The sequence below is a fragment of the Struthio camelus genome, chromosome 1, assembly GCF_040807025.1.
Source record: "Struthio camelus isolate bStrCam1 chromosome 1, bStrCam1.hap1, whole genome shotgun sequence".
Classification (NCBI taxonomy): Eukaryota; Metazoa; Chordata; class Aves; order Struthioniformes; family Struthionidae; genus Struthio; species Struthio camelus.
Window position 1 is genome coordinate 122192097 of NC_090942.1, and position 19004 is coordinate 122211100.

A 19004-nucleotide genomic window follows, 5' to 3' on the forward strand; every position below is an offset into this window, starting at 1 on the left:
CTACCTCCATTTCTACACTCCTTGTTGTAACACCATCTAAAGACTTTTTTTTCTTTTTTTTAATGAGGAACTGAATAAGGTGTGTGTTTAAAGTATGGGAAGAACTCTACTGGGGATTTTAATTAAAAAGCCCTGCTTCACTAGAAAGCCCCCTGACATATGAGTTAGGGAACAGTTAAATAAAAGGAAAATTTACATCGAAAATCTTGAAAAATCTAGGGTTACCACACTTTATGAGCCATGTCTAATTTGTATGTGGCACATCTGGTATAATAGATATGATATACAAGCAGGCAAATATTTGAAGTAATAAGTGTTTCCCAGTGTTAAAATAAACACCTCAGCACTTCAGATTTTGGCTCAGCAATTTCTCCTCAGTGGGAGAGGAAGCAGGGAAAGGAAGGGCATTTATCTACTTATCTACTGTAACACTTTACTACTTATGAATTATCACTCACTCACTGAGATTTTTGGTTTGAAATTCAAAGAAAAACTTTAGCCGGTAGAAAGCATTTCTCTTGGTTCATGTTCACAATATTTCACTGCTTAACTTGGCAAAACATCAAAATAGAAGGTTTTAGTCCTTCTTGACCTCTCCCTGTTGGCGCACCAGTTTATTAAGCTACAGAAGTTACTTTCCCCCGCCGCCCCGGCCCCAGCCCAACATAATCCTACTGTCACGAATACCATGTGTTACAGTTGGAGAATATTGATCTCCTCCTTCACAGGTGAAAGATTACAGTTTCTGTCCAACTTGTTCCCTGATCACTAGTAAAATATAATCTGTCAATCACTAAAAACTAGCTGTTCTGATGACCACTGAATACTTGCGGAAAGCAGGTTATCGGGTAGAACCATTATATTCCAGTTATCTGGCATTCCCAAAACTGCTTACCATACTTTCTAGGTTCATGCCATGTTGAAATGAAAACCAGAAGAGTCTGGAAGATCAACAAACCTTTCTCATGGATCACCGCAGGCATTCAGTCACCCAGACCGAATGCTGTTATAGCCAACAAGTCACAGGACTTGGCTATTGAACAGGCTGGACTTCGTAAAAAGAAATCATCATTTTACCTAAGTTTACTCATTCTTCCCTTTTCCTTCCACCCTCCTCCCTAAAATTTGACTGTATTTCATCTAAAATCTTCACAGTGAATGACTTCTCCGTTCCCTTTACTAGCTGGTTTCCATAGAAATAGTGTGTAGCATTTTCCGGTCAGTCTTGCAGAATAGCATCTATAGTCAGTAAGCAGACAATCTGTTGCATCTGTTCTTTGCAGATATCCCCAAAAGACATCTATGTCTATCTCTTCTTGCCTAGCCCTTTTTCTACATTAAACACCTGGAAAATATTTGGGTTATTTCTATAACCTATAGCTGAAAACAGCTCAGTTTTATGAGTTCATTCTTTCCTTTTGCCTTTACCTTTTTTGAACTCTTACTGTTGCTAGCTAAAAAGAAGCAGGGAGAATAGTGCTAAATTCCATACTTGACACTAGTTAGCTATACTGTGAGAACAGTCTGAAGTTTGAGTCCATTCTCTAGCATAAATGATATCTTCATTGTTTTTAGGGAAATTAAGCAGATGAAAAATAACAGGTAAGACAGAGAAGACAGCATTATCACCTAGACCAGAAATATGTGCAATTTGCACATTTCAGGTCAGATGACATTACAGAAAACAGTCAAGGAAGGATTTAAGAAAATTACTCATTTTTTTTAAAGTACTTAACCATTAAAACTTACACATCCCAAATCACGTTGAGAACTGCATGATTAAAAGCGGGACCAATGAAGCGTTTTAAGATAACAAAGTACAGAAAGAGCCAAATTCAACAAAAATTAAAAAAAAAAAGGTTTTTTTCCCCCCCAGTGTTTACCAGGTCCAGATCTCAATGACTAACCAAAATAATAGGTCAATTTCTCCTTATTTAATTTTCTCCTGAATATGGCCAACAGTATCTCACGTATCAGTCAGAACTATCAAAGTATTTTAATATGAAGTTATCTTAAAAAAAAAAAAAAAAGGAGTTCTGCAATTTCAGGTTTTAATTACTGGTACTAATTAAGCAATTTGTTGTAACAGTAAGTTATATCTTATCTACCTCAACCATGAAATTTAACCAAAAATTTAAAAAAAATTTAAAAAATACACAAATAAATTACATAGCAGATGTGTGTGTGAAAACCATGGAATAGGCACAAGACATGCAGAAGTCATCTTTTTTTCTCCCAGAAAGATTAATATGAATTTGCAATGCACTAGAAGATTTTAATATGCTTTGTATCTAAAGTTATAACTGCTGAAATAAATTACCAGTTCAAACTAAGGCCATTTTATAATACCACTTTGCAGAGTATGAAGGCCACGTTTGGCTGTTAAGCAAAATAATTCCTTATCTTCGTACTCACCAGAAGGGCTTCCTCAACAACAGGGGCAAGCAGTGAAATACTGTCAACAATATATTCTGCAATCAGTTTCCAGCACTGTGGCTACATCACATGGCTTTGTGGAAATCTAAGTTAATCAAACCAAATTCAATTCCTAGGGACAAGATCAGCATCATCAAGTTAGACACACTGCCAGGTGACATTCTGTGTCTGAAGCTAGTTTTCCAGGCTGTACGTTTCTGAACATCAGGCATTTTAACTGGCTACAGCAAGAATCTAAAATTTGTGTTACTTCTTTAAAACGAGAAGCATTTTGGCTTTTGTTCTACTTTAGGCCTTAGAGCATGCTGGTGCTGTGATGCGTGAGGGTATATTCCTCATTTTTTTTTCTTTCTCAGTATGTTGTCAGTATTCTGGTGGAGAAAATATACCTCAGAAGAAATCAGTATTTAGCTGCAAAGAAAACCACATAAATGCAACAACTGAATGGGAGGAGAATACTGATGTTAAGATAAAAACAAAAAGAAAGCCAAATAAGCTAGAGTCACAGTGTCCTACTGGCTTTCCAACACCTTTCCAACACTTACAAATGCTGTCAGAAATTTCTGTAAGAAGTATCCAAGTCACTCAACTGCTTTTTCAAATCCCTTGGCAAAAAGATGATTATTTCACTTCTCTTTTTCTGAAACAGATGGGTAAATTGTGATGGGAAATTCTAAGCATTCCACTGGCGTTGATCCTTACTACCCTGATATGGTCTACTAACTTAAAATTATTCTCTATCACATGCATTCTATATGACATAACCACCACACAAGATTTTAAATATGCATTAAAGCAGGTGGCCACCAGCATTCACTTTTGCATCTCGCATCTGGTACCGTACTCCATATAAGGTATATGAGTTATCTTTTGTAAATAAACTAAGAATTGAGTTAGAACTGCTTTATTTAATTTCCAGTCTTGAATCTGTAAAGCTGTAAAATAATATTTTTTTCTTTTTCATGTATCTAGGGACGATATTTTAGACTATTTTCTTATTTCAAGGAAGCCTAACAGACGGCTTATTGAGATCACACAAGCATTCTTCTGTTTTATTTCACGAACGCTACTCTTGACAAAATAGCTTCAGGAGCCGGTAGCACAAACAGAGCTTACTGGAGGAAAAAGGTTAAGAAAACTAAGAAAGCAGTAAGAGTCTTCCTCTTAGGGCTGGAATAAGGGTCCATATTCAACCATCAAACAAAATGTTTTTGGTACTAGACCAGTACTTCATCAGATAGTTATATCCAATGCCAGAACTAAATAGTTCTAAAACATATTGTAAGCCTGTTTGGTATCACTCACACCTGCAGTTACACCAGTATATTAAACAGCTATTTTGTTCTAAAGGCAGTAAGCCCGAGTTTACTCCACTGAAGAGTGAAATACGATTTTTAGCCTCTAAAACATTATCTGCATGTTATTTTTCAAGTGTTCAAGATGAGTTACAGTTTCAGTACAACAATCATCTTGCACAATACACGTGCTTAGGAGAAATCCAGCTCGGTAGCAACTAGCTTGCCTGAACAAATTGGTTTCTCCTTTAGAGAGATGAGAAAACCAAGTCTTACACTTAAACAAAGCAATTGATTACATGGGTGAAATATTTTAGCTTAAGGATGACACAGCAGTATAAAAATATCTCACTTTTTTTAACTGGCTGGCCTACAGACCATCTAAGTTTACCTAGAAGTTTTCTGGACTTTAGAAAGGGGTGAAAGAAACCCTATTTTGAAATTTTAACTTCCTATTCCAGGATTTGAACAAATATAGTAATTTAATGGATGGAAAGCATTCGAGTCAGGCGGAACGAATTCGGAAGCTTGTCCACTGTCACGTAACATCCAATTTCATGAACCATACATCCAAAAAGTACACTGTAATATGTTGTAAGCCACATTTTTTAAAGCATGAAATATAAGCAGTCTTGAGATTCTAATTAGGTATTCAACAATTTTTATGATGGAAGAGAAGTTTAAAAGAGTGACTAAAAACAAACAAGCAAAGCAGTACGTCCTAACATGCAGACTCTGTATGACTGCAAGCAAAATTATTTTATAGCCTGAACACCTGCTAAAAAGGGGATCTCCCCTTTTCTCATACTCATCAATTTTCAAGCAAAAACAATGAGAAATCAAAGCAGCATATGGTTAAGTGGAGTTATTACCAGCCTCTATGACTTCAGAAGAAATCAAAACCAAACACTACATAAAGTATCCTTCCATAGATAACTTGCCATTTGAACAAGGGAGTAGGAGGCTTCTGATCAGTAACTGCTTTAAGCATTCTGACAACATGCAGATTTTTCCCCAATTAATACTGCAATCTTCTTACATGCCAAACACTTCATTTACCCTAAACTTAACATATTTACTAAAGGCATTGAGTAAATACAGATCAGATGCATTTTCCTTGAATGCTGTATTTTTATTTCTTCTTTCCTACATGTCATTCTCCATCTCCATACATTTTTTATTCTTCTTACTTTCTCTTCAGTATTCTCCTTCTTATTATTCATCTGTGAATGGAGAGAGTGATGATCCATTTGATCATAGTTAAAAAGAAGAACATCTATGGGATGGTTTATAGTTGTATTCCACAACTGTTTAATGTAGCACACAAGTTTTGTGTGCTTTTTTTATTTAAGATAATATAATCGGTAAAAATAGAATCAGTTCAAGTTCACAAAAAACATTTGGAAGTCCATCCACATTTAACAGTTAAGCAACAAGAACAATGCTAGTAAATTCTTTTGAAAGAAACATGAGGTACAGGATTTTATAGCAAACCTGGGCATCACAAAACTGCAGTGGGGGAACCTCACTTTTTACACACCATTCTACAGACCATGACATTTTAGGCTAAATGATATGAGGTGTGATAAATGCAAGCCTTCGTTTGAATACAAACAGATTCTTACAATATTTTAACTAGGAGTAAAAGTGAAAATAAATTAGGCCAGTGGGATTTAGGTAAAGAATTCAGATTCTGTGGGATTTTCTCATTTTTACTGCTTAAGGTAGAAATTACATAAGCTTTGAAAGGTTTAGGCCCTGGAAACAAGCAGTGAATTATTCTGAAATAAACCAAATCTCAATCTCTTGACTGGGAGCATAAGAAGAGACAAAAATCAGTATGTTTATTCATAACAGCATGGAGCAGGTGCCGTTTCTTAATTCCTACCTGTGTTACACTGTGGCAATTCCAATGCCTTTTTCTCTTTTTTTTCCCTGACAAGTGCAAAGAGATGGAAAGCCAAGATCTAACCTCAAGTTGCTAAGGCAGAAGTCTGATTACCCCACACTCCCTGTACAGTCAGAGTGAGAAAAAGGCATCTCCAAAGAATAAGCCAGAGTTCCTGTGCCTGCACTTAATTTTTGTTCAGATCTCTACTGTAGCCTGAAATAATAAATGACAAAAGGGATTCCTAAAACAGTAAGACAAAAACTACTCTGTAGACATAATTCTACTCCCAGGGCTGAAATCAGCCCTTTGCATCTCTTGAAGAAAGGGAAACGGCCAGAGGAGTTGCCAAAGCAAAACCTCCTGGACTCCACTCCTTCCCCAAACAGTCCCAGATTCTAATTTTTCTGAAAAAGCTGGAAGTCTCTTTGGAACTCACACGTGCTGAATATTTCCAGCACGTCCTCTCGCCAGACCAACAGTGTAAGAAACACAGGCACAGTCCAGCCAGAGATTCACTACTAGTTCCAGAAGTGGAGCTTCCTCAGCTACACGCAATGCGGGCACCTCATCAGTATAACACACTATCATGTCACTCAGACATCCTCTTCACAGTACATCTGGATTGCTATTATATTGTAGCATTTTATTTAAAATCATCATCTTCAGTTTGTTCTTTTACTGCTCTAATGATTACACTGATTACAACGAAAAGGCATGGGGCAAAAATGCAGATGTACGACTCTTCTGAGCCCTGAGATACTTTATGAGCTTAATTAGGGAGGCAGCAGTGCTGTTTCATCTGACCACATCACCAACATACCTGGTTTTGCTGTGCTTTAGCCCCCTTTTCGAGCAACGTATCACGCCCTAAGCTGACAAAACTTCATCAGAGGCTCTATTCTGATCTGAGCTCGGACCTGTGGCATAAAGACGGCAGGTTTCCCTCCGCACAGAAAGCTAGCCGATGAGCACGACCACAGCCCTGCCGGACACGTATTCACAACCACACTACAGAACTGACACTGTTACTCTTGACAACATGCTGCAAAATGATGACTGAAAAAAACAGAAAAGTCTCTCTGCTTTCTCCTCTCACAAAGAAACTCTTTACTGTTAACCTTTTCATTTTACGTCTTCCTAGCAAACCCCTTAACTTTCCAACCTAATACTCCTTCTCAAAGAGGTGCAAACATTAATACGTAAGCACTTCTGGGTGGTTTAAGCTTACGTAACGTTTCTTTTTACTAAAGAGGAGAAAAAGACAAAGAGCAGATAGTCACAAGGTTAGCAAATAAATAACATTATGATTTTTTCAAGATAATCCTGTTTTTTCAAAAAGAATGATGATTTTTAACTATGCATCTTAATATGAAAAGTCTGTTTTAAAATATGTGCATGAAAAAAGCACTATGTAAAACAGAATAGTAAAATCTGTTATTGAAACCTTTCTATTTCCATTCTCTAGCTTTTGTTTTTAACTGGGCAGTCTTACACTGTTACCTCTCATACTTAACAAACGATGAGTTTTGCAAGAATACATGTCTATTCATACAACAATATGAATTGTTCAGGAACTTCCAGCAGCAGAGTAATATAATATACTACAAGAGTTCAGTGTGGGTTAATTGCTCTGCAAAACGGGTATCTTTTTTTTTTTTTTTTTTTTTTATGACCCAATCCCCTTTGGGAACATCAAACCTCCCCCTATGCTGACAGAAATCATGCAAGTAAGGGGCCCACTTTATTAACAGGAAGAAAATCTACTAATTTTACATAACAAAAAAAACAGAGAGGAACATATTTTGCTTTCAGTTCCATGAAAAATCAGATGCACAAGGTGCGTGACAGAAAAATAGGGACCTAATTGTTAAGCACCCTCAAGAACCGTTCACAACAGGTGGAAAGAAAGGCAAGGAAAATTGACGCAAGGGAGATGACAAATCCTACTACAAAAATCTTTCAGCAAGCATGTAATGAAAAATGGTATTGCAGAGAAGAGTCTGGGAATGGCACAGAACCAAATCAGTGCCAAAAACTTCCGAATTCCTCACTTTCTACAGGCAAGGAAGGGAACAGGCTCTTGGCTGTATTACAAAAATTCTTGCATGATCTTTTGTTATCAGGATGAAGGACAGCTTTCTCTAATGCTAGATGATGCAAAAGAGCACCAATAAGTGAGTGGAAGAGTACAGGATGAAATACTACACGTTTAAAGCCAAATTAGCAAATGTTACTGTTGAAAGCAATTTGATTTAAGAGAAACAAACGTATTCTGTTATTTGAGATAGTCTTTATCACCACAGGAAGGCACAAAACATCTACTGAATATAGAAAATCCTTGAGGAACATGAATGTGGAAGCAGCTATTCCGACACCACTAACTTTTTTTTTTTTTTTGGGCCAAGAAAAAGCCTTTTTGCAACTTCATTCCTATAAATAACAAAAATGGAAGTTTAAAAATTAGCAACCCAAAACAAAATGATACAAAGAGCGAAGAAGAAGGAACTATATCAATGATAAGTTAAATGGGAGTGATGTAGGTTAAAAGCTTTAAAGTCCTTATTGAGCAAGTATACTGCCACTAGTATCTAATTTTAGTTTCTAGGTTAGACATTCATTAAGCAGAGCATTTCTACCCCATGGTATAGCTTAAATAAACAAACAAGAATAAGAAGCCTAGCTTTATCGCTTTAAAAGCAACAGGCACTGTCACGAGAGCTTCCCACACAAGGACGGACAGCTTATCCAAAACGATAAAACAGCTTTTGGTTATGCATCTGTAGAAAAGATATCTACGCATATAATATTTAAATGTAACTGACAAATTTATCAGCACACATTTTTTAAATATCCAACAGCAAAGAGAAAGGCATCCTTCCTGCCCACCAGTATTTTCCTGCTCTTTCACATATATTGGGGGGGGGGGGGGGGGGGAAGGAAAAGAAGAATTATTTTTACGAAAGTTATGAATGACTTTGTCTTGAAACCATAAAGCAGCAGAACATGTCATTCTTCATAATCACACCACCACTGAAAAAACACACCTCTAAGGCCATGAACGAAACACCACAGAAATACTTTAGCACCGACTAGAATTCTGAAACAGACGTCACAGATTGACTATGCCTACGTTAAAATAACTTTACAGATTTATAATTAAGGGACATTTGTTGTAGTTAAATTTAAAAGCCAACCTGGAGTAAGACGGATATTTTTGTCCTTAAGTAAGTGTATATGTTTTCTGAATTGCTCACCTTGGTTACAAAACATTTATTTATACAAGACAATTAATGTACTCTGACACGTACATCATACCAAAAGACCAAGACTATTCCTTGAAGCCTCTATAATCCAACAGTCCATACATCTTCAAAAGAGGAAAACGCAAGGTCACTAACACTACTTGCAGTTGCTTTTGACCGCACAGGAAAACCGCTTCCTCCACCCAGCTGAGCCTAGATTATGACAGAGCTAACTAAAATAACCTTAAGAGTCGCAAACAATTTTCAGATCTTTGAAGAAAATTATCAAGTTGTGCAAACAGTTAAGAAGAACAATTTTTGCTTGCAGTTACGGTCATAGTGGAACGATGCATGTCTCTGGGAGGTTACGCCTTAAGTCGACACACCTGACGATGGAGTGCAAGAGAAGCGCTGGGACTACAGGACACGTTTTGCCTGTGCTATGTTAATTCCAAATTTCTACCTTCGAGTTACTTCCGCTCTCCCCCTTACCTGATTTGAATTTGTTTAAAAAAGTATATAGTTTAAAAGAGAGACTGCTTAGGCAGACTGCTGAGGTGCATGGGATGACTAAAAAGGAGGCCACTGGGTTTACTTGGATTAAAATATCACAATAGTGTAAAAAAAAAATCCACTAAGTATAAAATATAAAGTCTGTCAATCTTGTTTGTGCTTCTGAGCTGCCTTTCAACTATAAGCTACCCCTGTATTTTACTAACTCATACCTGCGTTAACAGCATGCCTATTTGGATACAACTGAAAGAGTTTTACAATAAAATCTTAGTCCTAATGCTCAATTTTCCAAAGTAGAATTGCAGTACAAGATTTTCAAGCAATATGCATCAGGAAAAGCACATTAAAAAAACTACAAGGGCACCAACTATGCAAAGGGTGCATTTCTTTTTCAAAGCCTTTATCTGTTTGGAAATTGTTTATTCTAAACTGCCATTTTATTTAAATACCCTATTCAGCAATTATGAACGCAATTTTCTCCCATATTTCACTTCCACTACCATCCACCATGCTTGTGCCAAACTCTTCCCAACTATGGCACCATATCAGGTATCTTTGTACTTCTTCCTAAGTACTTCTTCCTAAATATTGGGAAAAAGCTATCCACAATGGCATTCAAATTCAATACAATCTCATGCTGCCTTACTCATGCATAAATCAAAACTTCTGCCAAATAAAACATTAAAACAGAATACTGGTGCCAGTAAAGAATTGAAATGCATAACTGATTAATATACTTTTAAATTAAATGCTTTTGAAACCACTGCACCCAATTAAATGTGTGCTAGAAATACTTCTTTATCAGTCTCAAGACCCCTGAGCCTATTAAGTATGTCTCTACAACGCTATACTTGTACCACTGCACTTGCAGCATCCTTAAAAATAACGGTTTCATCTTAAATAATAGCATGCCAGGAGAGGGGAGATAGTACAAGTGGAACTGCTTTGGGAAAGGCTAACCTGTTCAGGTGACATTGAGGTAAAATATCTTTGATGAAATGGACAGACAAGGCTTCTGACATGCGATGTGCAGAAAAAATTCCCTTTAAGGAAAAAATAAGAGGAGGTTTCTAATCTTTGTTACGGTTTTAAATTTTAATTTAAGAAATGAAGCTGAAATGCTTTTAAAAATAGTCCCAAACGATTCAAGTAAAGCTTTTAATGTGAAATCACAAAAGTGATAATCACTATGATACAGTATTTAAGCAAATCTTTATTTTACAATTAGACTAATGCCCTTTGATTTTAGACACTTACAGGTGAATTCACACTTTGCTTGTTACCTGAGGACATGTAAAGGTATGCCAATGATAATAGAGTGTGTACGTGAATATGCAAAATGCCAACGCAAGCCATCTGGCGAGCTAATGAACAATCAAGGGAGTCCAAATTAAACTAGAGAATTTTCCCTTCGAATCTTTAGGACAACACTGTCAAGTTCAATCTATTCACTTAGGCTCCAGAATCAATTTTTCAAACTTTATGACAGGTCTAATAGTTTCCACCTGTTTCTCTCGCTTGACTTTTGACTGGCACATTACCAGCCGGGGTGGAAATGTAGACAAAGACCCCTATTAGGCTCCGGCTGTTTCTCTACTGTGAGGTCACTCAGCCATTAAATTAGTTCCAGCCCACTTTCTCCTTCTACGTCTTCATTTTTGGGGGGTAGGAAGGGTTGGTGCAGGGAGAAGGAAGAGACACAAAGGTTTGACACTGAGCTTGCGTGAAAGGCATAGGAAAATCTAAAATCACACCAAGTCAACTGCTCTATTTACAAACAATATACTAGCTATAAAATCACACGGATTGAGTCCTTCAGGTGTCTTTATCGGATTCACAGTCATCACAAACTTTGGTGAATCTAAGAGATTCTATCATGTAACATTTGCTTATTGCAATATATGATTGTATATATATGACATATCAATTTTTTTTTCTTGAAACTTCAGATCATCAGTAGGTGCTTCTTTTTGTGCAAGTAAGGAAATCTTTTTTTTTTTTTTTGAGATTTGTTTGCCTATGTTTCATTTGGAACTGGAAATTAGAAGAAAGTGATATACTGCATATCCTGAGGAATTCGTAACAGTTCACCTGGAACCCTGGCTAAACTGTTACAAGTACATTGAAAATAGGACAATTTTTTTCTTCAGTAAAAGTGATCTAACATGTATATGCATCAATTTCTAGTGATATATGAATTGTTATCTTCCACAAAGCCTCCAGGCACTTTGCTGAGTTGCAAATCACATGCATATATGGACGTGCATATATATCACCACAACGATACATTTACATCAACCATAATAATAATTTTTACAACAAATATCTTGATTAATTAAAACAAAAGGCTTTCAGTAAGCTAAATTTAATTGCTCAAATTACAATCTGACTAGTACCACCTTCCCAGTAAAAAGCTACTTAAAGACAGAACTTTTGTTTCACATCTTATCTAAAACCTGACTACTCAAGTTGCATCATGATAGGGAAAATCTTGAAGACCCAGATCTGCAAACACATTATATTTGGACTACTTATGTAAGAAAGTAACTTGTGCGCTGAATGCTCTGCTGGAACATCACCTTAGAGAGAAAAAAAGTTCCACATTCATTGACAAATCAAGACCCATTCTTTTTGCTCCCTCATCTTTCTTGAGAATAAAATCAGATATAAATTGGCAGACCTGATTCTGTTCAGCTTGTGATATCTAAATGAAACCACAAAACCCCGAATAAACAACGTACTTCATCCTACTGAGATGTGTTGCTGCTGCTACTGAGAATACCACCAAAAACTAAAGGAAGAGAAAGGTCTCAACAGATTAAACCGAAAAACCACTTCAGTTTCTACACAATAAGTTTGATTTCAATTCAACAGGTTGAACGTGCTGTGAATACTAAAAATTAAGGAACAAATACTACAAATGGTACAAAGAACCCTTTTCTCTGTGGGCTCTGATTGATCTGGCATGTCTGTCTGTGTCCAAAGGTCCCTGTAAAGTCAGCTGCAGGACTAGGACATAACTCTGGGTGGAAGGGAGTGACAGAAATGGGATAGCAACGTTTTGTGTGTGTGCACGTTTGTATGTCTGCAAATATGCACACACGCATGCGCACATACACAGACACACAAACACAAAGTTAGTCTGTTTTAAAAAAACGGTATTTCATTCTGTCTCTAAATTGCAATATTCTAGCACAAATTATCATTGCTAATTCTATCTAGAAAAACTATGAATGCCTGATTTCAGATAACATTTAGGAAACTGAGGAGCGTTCAACTGTGAGATTACAAATTCATTTACTGTAACACTGTTCTAATGCAGAGTCATCACATATTTTGTGTCTATCACCTCCACTATTTGCAAGAAGATATATTCTGTAATTTATATCGGCCTTGCAATTTAGGCTCTCTAGCTGAAAAATAAAGCTCTTATAGCTAGTTAACTAATCAATTGTAACATCTAAAGGTGATTTAACTGAGGATCTTGTTCCAAAAAAAAAAAAAAAAGGGAAAAAAAAATTTTTAAAGAGGTTATTTTAAACAGTAAAATTCTATGATTTTTGCAGATAAATTAACTGATAGTCAAAAAGTGGCTGTCAGGAAGTTACAGCAGCAAGTAGAAACGCATACAGAAAAACCTGTCCTGAAGAACAACTTCCCAAAGACAGTTCTTTCCATCACACTCTTTCATGTTCTGAAACATAACAGCATAGTCTTTGTACATAAATTCCGACCTAAGATTTAGTCATTGTAATCATCATCCAACTTAATCCTTTTCTAAACTTTGATGAACTACTTTCTCAAAGTTATCTCACAACTTATTAACAACGGTCATCTATGTGATGATGACAGAACACCTCACATAACACAGATCAATGTCTAAAAAAAAAAAAACCACACACAAATGAAGATTTTTGTGAAATAACCAGCAAAGGGATATTAAGTAGAATGAGAGAAAACTGCAATGTTAAAACTAAGGCCACAACCTATTTGGTATCACTTTTGTCAAACAACCACCTTTAGAAAAACGTATTAATCTAAGTACGCATGTTTAATACCTTAGACATTCTTACGTTAAAGTTCATGTTTTATAAGAGGAAAAATGATTAAGCTCTATTATCAAGTAAGAAGTTATCACATAAACGTATGGCTTAATATTTATACACTATCAATTACCATTCTGTGAATACTTCCCAACAGCTCTCTCTTTTATGTCCTATCTAAAAGAGGATCTGCCTTTTGAGTTTGGATGGCTTGTGGGTGACAAATAAACCAAAGAGGAAGAAAGCTTTTTTGAGCACTGTGTGTTACTGTAATTCTGAAATCCAGATCAGAAAGTTTATTCGAGATGGTCTACATCAGTACCTTACCCGTCTAGAAGATTCATTGTTGTTGTAGTAACTTCAGTGAACAGAAGGATCTTTCCAAGCTTCTTTGTCTGCAGGTTTTGTTGATATGTCTCCAGGCTGAAACGTTCCGATGAGAAGCTTCCCATCTCAGTGATGACTGACATGAGAGATGGAGTTATCTCCATTTTTGATTCACAAGACGAAACAAATTTAAGAGATACCTTGCTGGATTCTATTAATCCTTCAGCATCTACACTTTCCTCAAGCCACTTCAGAAAAGCAAGATGGATTTCCTGTGGGCAAGGGAAATAAAATGAGACACAGAAATATGGACCAGCATACATGAAGACATACAAACGTTCTTCTGAAAACATTTATAGTCAAGCAATCTCTTCTCCTTCAATACGGGAAAATTAATTCCATCTCTTCTTCCAAGATGAACTTCTGCTGCCTGCTCTAGTCTGGTATAGCCTGACCACTTGGTAGTCACTTCCTAGACTTGAGACCAAGCTCCTTTGCAGATTAGTCAGGCTTAATCTTTTCCTACAACAGGGTTTGCGACGGTTCAGCTAGATACTGAAGCATGGTGTACATACATTCTTGTGCATTATGCAGGTTCTTCAGCACGCTAAGTTTCTTCACTGCAAGCCTGTCGACCCACTGCTAAGATTGGACTTCAAGAACAAAGCAACAGCTAAGAAAGGAACATCTACTGATTTCTCAGTGGATTAATTGCAAGAAGGGCTCATACCTTCAGCTAACAGAAGCTTCACTACCATTACCTCAACTTTAGACAAAAGTGGCTATTAGCTAGCTAAGACAGAAGTGTATAACTCAGGAAAGCACATACCTAAGAAAAGTCTATTATCACTGTATAAAATGCTGTTATAGCTCTGCTCTGCTCTGTTGCCACAGCCAATGACAGAGCTAGTACATATTTCTGTAGAAAAAAATTTAAGTATGAATTAAAAAGGCATTATGTACACACATAATTTTATGTATCTACACTCCAAAATTTTGACCTTTCTCCCCTTTATTTTAGGCTATTTAGAAATAAATTTTATTACATGTGAAATAAAGAGATGAATTACTGGTAACATTATCACTTGTGATACCCTGAAACAACCGTTTCATACTGACAGAACTTTTTCTGGAGATATCTAATGCTATTTTGAGAGACGTGATGTGAAATGTTTCCCATCTCTTCAGAATACTGTAACTCAACAGGCTTGGACTTCTTTCTATCAAGTATGGAGCTTAGATTTCGAAGAGTCCTTCTTTTCCTAGAGACAAAAAAGTCTTTTTCACATGTGTATCTCCATTTTTTTCCAAAGAAAATGGAACCAGACTGAACTAGAGAGGAGCTAATTTGTAAAAATAAATAAAAGTGAAATAATGGTATAAAAAGATAAACTAATTGAACAATATACTGAATGTAAACCAGGAAAAGAAGTAAAAGTTACTTAATCACTGGTTAAAGCTATCAATAATTTACACACCAAATTTGAATTGGAAGAAGAAAACTCATGTAACATTCTGGGGGCAAAAGTGCAAGAATCACAAGAGGATGCTGAAATGTACGGACAAAGAATTCCTTTAAAATATTAAAAGATGAGCACAGACAGCTACCCAAATGACACCCAAGGATACAATTCTAAATCTGACCCTCTTCATTACGCTCTCCTTTTCAGGGTAATAGCTATTCTGAAAGAGATATATGAGCCCACAAAAATTGGGTATTATACTCTACTGAAAATAAAGTATCAAGGATTCTTGCCCCGAAATTTTCTAAGAGGAAGATACTTGACTTGTATTTAAACAACTTCTCTTGGATGCACAGTTTCACATAACACTGTTGCATATAAATGCCTACTCTAACCCAGTATGTGCTCCTCCTTTCCATTACTGCAGTAACTTGGAGCCTCAATTTTGAAGTTTTCCTAAGTCAGTTCCTAAGCTAGGACTAACTTTTACCCTCGAACAAGATGTCCCTGAGCTCCAGTCTAATTCATTAAAACACACAAACTGCAATTAACAGCTAACCTCCTATAAATAGCTCTCTATCCAAGGAATTACTCCAATTTTCCAAATCCCATTGTTATATCCATATGGAATGAGAAATGTATTTCTGTTTCTAACACCTTTCTATGGATTTTCCATCTTCAAAAACTACATCTTCTCAGGTTTCAGATGGACATTACTTCCCCTGTGACATTCTTCGTATGCTGAATGTCAACAGACTTATTGGTTTGCAGGCCTGTAGTTTGGGTAGGAAAGCATAACATAGAGAAAGGAATATTTTTTTCCCCAGTGCAATCAAGCACTAGCTTCTAAATCCCAAAAGGACCTAAGAGTGATTCAGTCAGTAGTTAAATTTTACTTACAGAAAAATTACTTCTCATTTCTCAGTTTTCTAAAGCTCCAACTGAACTCTTTCCATTTAACTTCTTGGACAAAATATGCTTTAAATATTTTTTCCCTTTTTCTTTTTGGCACATGCACAATACATGATGAGGTGACATTAAAGGTTTTATGAGCACTTCTTTGAATTGATCTTCAGAAACCACTTGTATCCTCACTTAAGAGTAGTACCATAGCCTTGACAGACTGCTGATAAATTCTTTATGTACAATCCTACTTGTTTTTCTCACACAGTAACTTATTTGCTGTTGGTAATGTTTGGAAAAATTATAGCTTTAATTCTTGTAAAGGAGCATACGGAAACTGCTTAACCAGAAAGTGCATTTCCTATTGCTTTCTGAAAATAGAAATTCACTTGGCATGAATGTCTGAACACGCAAAGTCCTAAAAACAAAAACATAATTTTAACTCACATAAGGATGGATTTACAGGCTTACAGAAACAGACATTAACATCCCTCCCTCTCCTCCCAAAAAGGTGCTTAAAGTATTATTAGGTCTAAACAAACAATGAAGGTGTTTGATACTATGCATCAGAAATCCTTTGTACCTTTGCCACAGCATATTTTCAGAAAGCACTGAAATAGCAAGTATTTACTGAAGTGCAATATTACATTATTACAAATATGTCCTACAGTTTGCAACATTTATCCTTTTAATATGAGCATATTCATTCAAGTGATTTTTTTCCTTAGCTTTAGGCTTACTTCCTGATTTCGTTTTCTCATTTCTAACGCATATTAAACCATTTAAGATTTGTTATGTGTGTATAATTGCAAAACCATTTTTCCCATAATGTATATATGTTGATTGAGTTGATCAGAAATATAAACAGGGGTAACACATAATTTAAAATAGCGTTTGATTTTGAGAAGTTTCTAAGAAGAAAAAATTTTTTTACAATATTAATTTTTGTTAAAGGAAGAAAATTTTCAAGTCCTGTCCAGATGCTCACTAGAAAGAGTAATTTTTAGTACAAGAATGTCCTTTACACAATTAAAAGTACAAAAGTATGGATGCTGAACCGATGTGTTTTTGTCCCCACAATTACACAGTCACGCACCGTATCAGAGAGGTTCATTTTTATATAACAAAATAAACTTACATAAAAAGTCAGGGCTAACCTTCATTTCAACCCCATTACAAAGGAACAGAATCAGGTCAGAACCAGAACTGAGCAATTTGCTGCTAAGTGCAAGATTCAGCTTTGAATTCAGAGCAGGGAACCTAACACCATTCACTGGCAGCGGGCGGAAAGCCAACCTCTCCCCAGCTGCGAGCACCGTTCTGCAGCAACCTCTGGTGGCCACTCAAACGCAAGGTGTTGCTTCCAAGGTCTCTCTGGCCTTACCTGCCCCCGGGACCAGAGCACACACGTCACGCAAGGTACTCAACTGAGACACCAGGTAAGGGAATACCTGAACTCCTAGCCACTGCTCACCCCTGTCTGCGGTTCATGATCGAGTTCAAGCTCATTATCAAAATCTGAAAACGGGCGGAAACGAGCTTCGAATGAGTAGGCAATCAAAAAAGCAGTTCCTTTTACAAATTTCGGCACTGACAACGGTATCTGCAGCTACTTACGCATACGATCGTACTAAAAAATACACTGCCTATAGTATCAGGAAGATCCTTGTAAATATAATAACTACACATGTTTTAGGGAGGTACAACCATCTTCTAAAATTGGTATTCTTCATTAGTCCCCCAGCTCAGGCAAGAAGAATAAAAATCAAGACAAATTTCCTACAAAACTGTTCATTTTTCACACCACATTTGATACGCACCATCCTCAAAAGCAAAGATGCTGCCTTCTGCTCTGTCATAAAGGAAGAATAAAATCTGAGATTTCAACTGGATAATCTTATGACAAGAAAGCTAAACAGCTTTTCACAGTTAAAATAATCAACTACAAAGTCGGTATTTACGACAGGAATTTTTTTTAAATCGTATTTTAAATTACAAAGCACAACATATTTTCTATGCACTGTAAAAAACGATCAAAATCAGAAAAGAACTACGCTAACAGGAACTGTGCATTTTTTCCTCACTAACAAATTTTCCCAAATATTCCAAGGCACAACCTGGAATCCCTCAGAACAGAAGCCCGGAGCGATCCGAAATTTCAAGGTGGTGACAGGCTAAATGATCCAGTATAGAGGGACAAACCCCTCAACAAGCAGTTTTGATTGTCAAAGTGAAACGCGTCACTAACTGAGAAGTAGTTGTGAAGTGGTTAAGGAAACAGAGTGGACGTTAATTCAAAAAATTCAGAGAATTAATGAGCTCTGGTACTGAACGCTATCTACCCTCAGTTCCTCCACCGATCAGCATCAAGCTTTATCAGGGGCCCTTATACCAGGGGTTCGAGGCCTGTTATCACAAGTTGCTGAATTAAAGTTGTAACAGCAGTTGTAAGGTGAAGCAGGAAGAGTAAAAGCTACGTGTTTTAACGATTTAACATCCGTTTTCTGTGACTTTAAGCATTTGGTCAGGTATGTGAAAGCAACCGTTGCATAACAAGTTCGCTTTTGCTGTTCAAATTTTTTTTTAATTTTTGTAATTATTAGTTTCACTTTTTCCTAATGCTTATTTAGCAGTTGAGATTGAACAAAAAGGGGAAAACGGGCAGACAGAAGAGACAAAAAACCAGCTGCATATGAACCTTTCTCTGCTGTAGTGTAAAATAACAGAAAATTATAGCTCCTGGTGGGGATGATTTTATTTGCTCCTGGCCTCTATCAACCAATGACACTTATGCACAAAGCACAAACTTTCAGTTACAATGGTTAAAAATAATCCCAAATTCCAGTATTTTATTTTGATATATTTTCTGTATATTATTTTTATTTATTTTA

The 19004-nt window shown here is 36.4% G+C and overlaps 1 protein-coding gene across 3 annotated transcripts in view; it reads right to left on the reverse strand.

Moving 5' to 3' along the window:
• Window positions 1–19004, reverse strand: part of HLCS (holocarboxylase synthetase) — a 138509-nt gene that overhangs the window by 75385 nt on the left and 44120 nt on the right. For all 3 annotated transcript variants that reach the window (XM_068913666.1, XM_068913676.1, XM_068913686.1), the window contains exon 6: window positions 13748–14019. In XM_068913666.1, the coding sequence (XP_068769767.1) occupies window positions 13748–14019 (272 nt within the window). The remainder of the gene's footprint in view (window positions 1–13747; window positions 14020–19004) is intronic.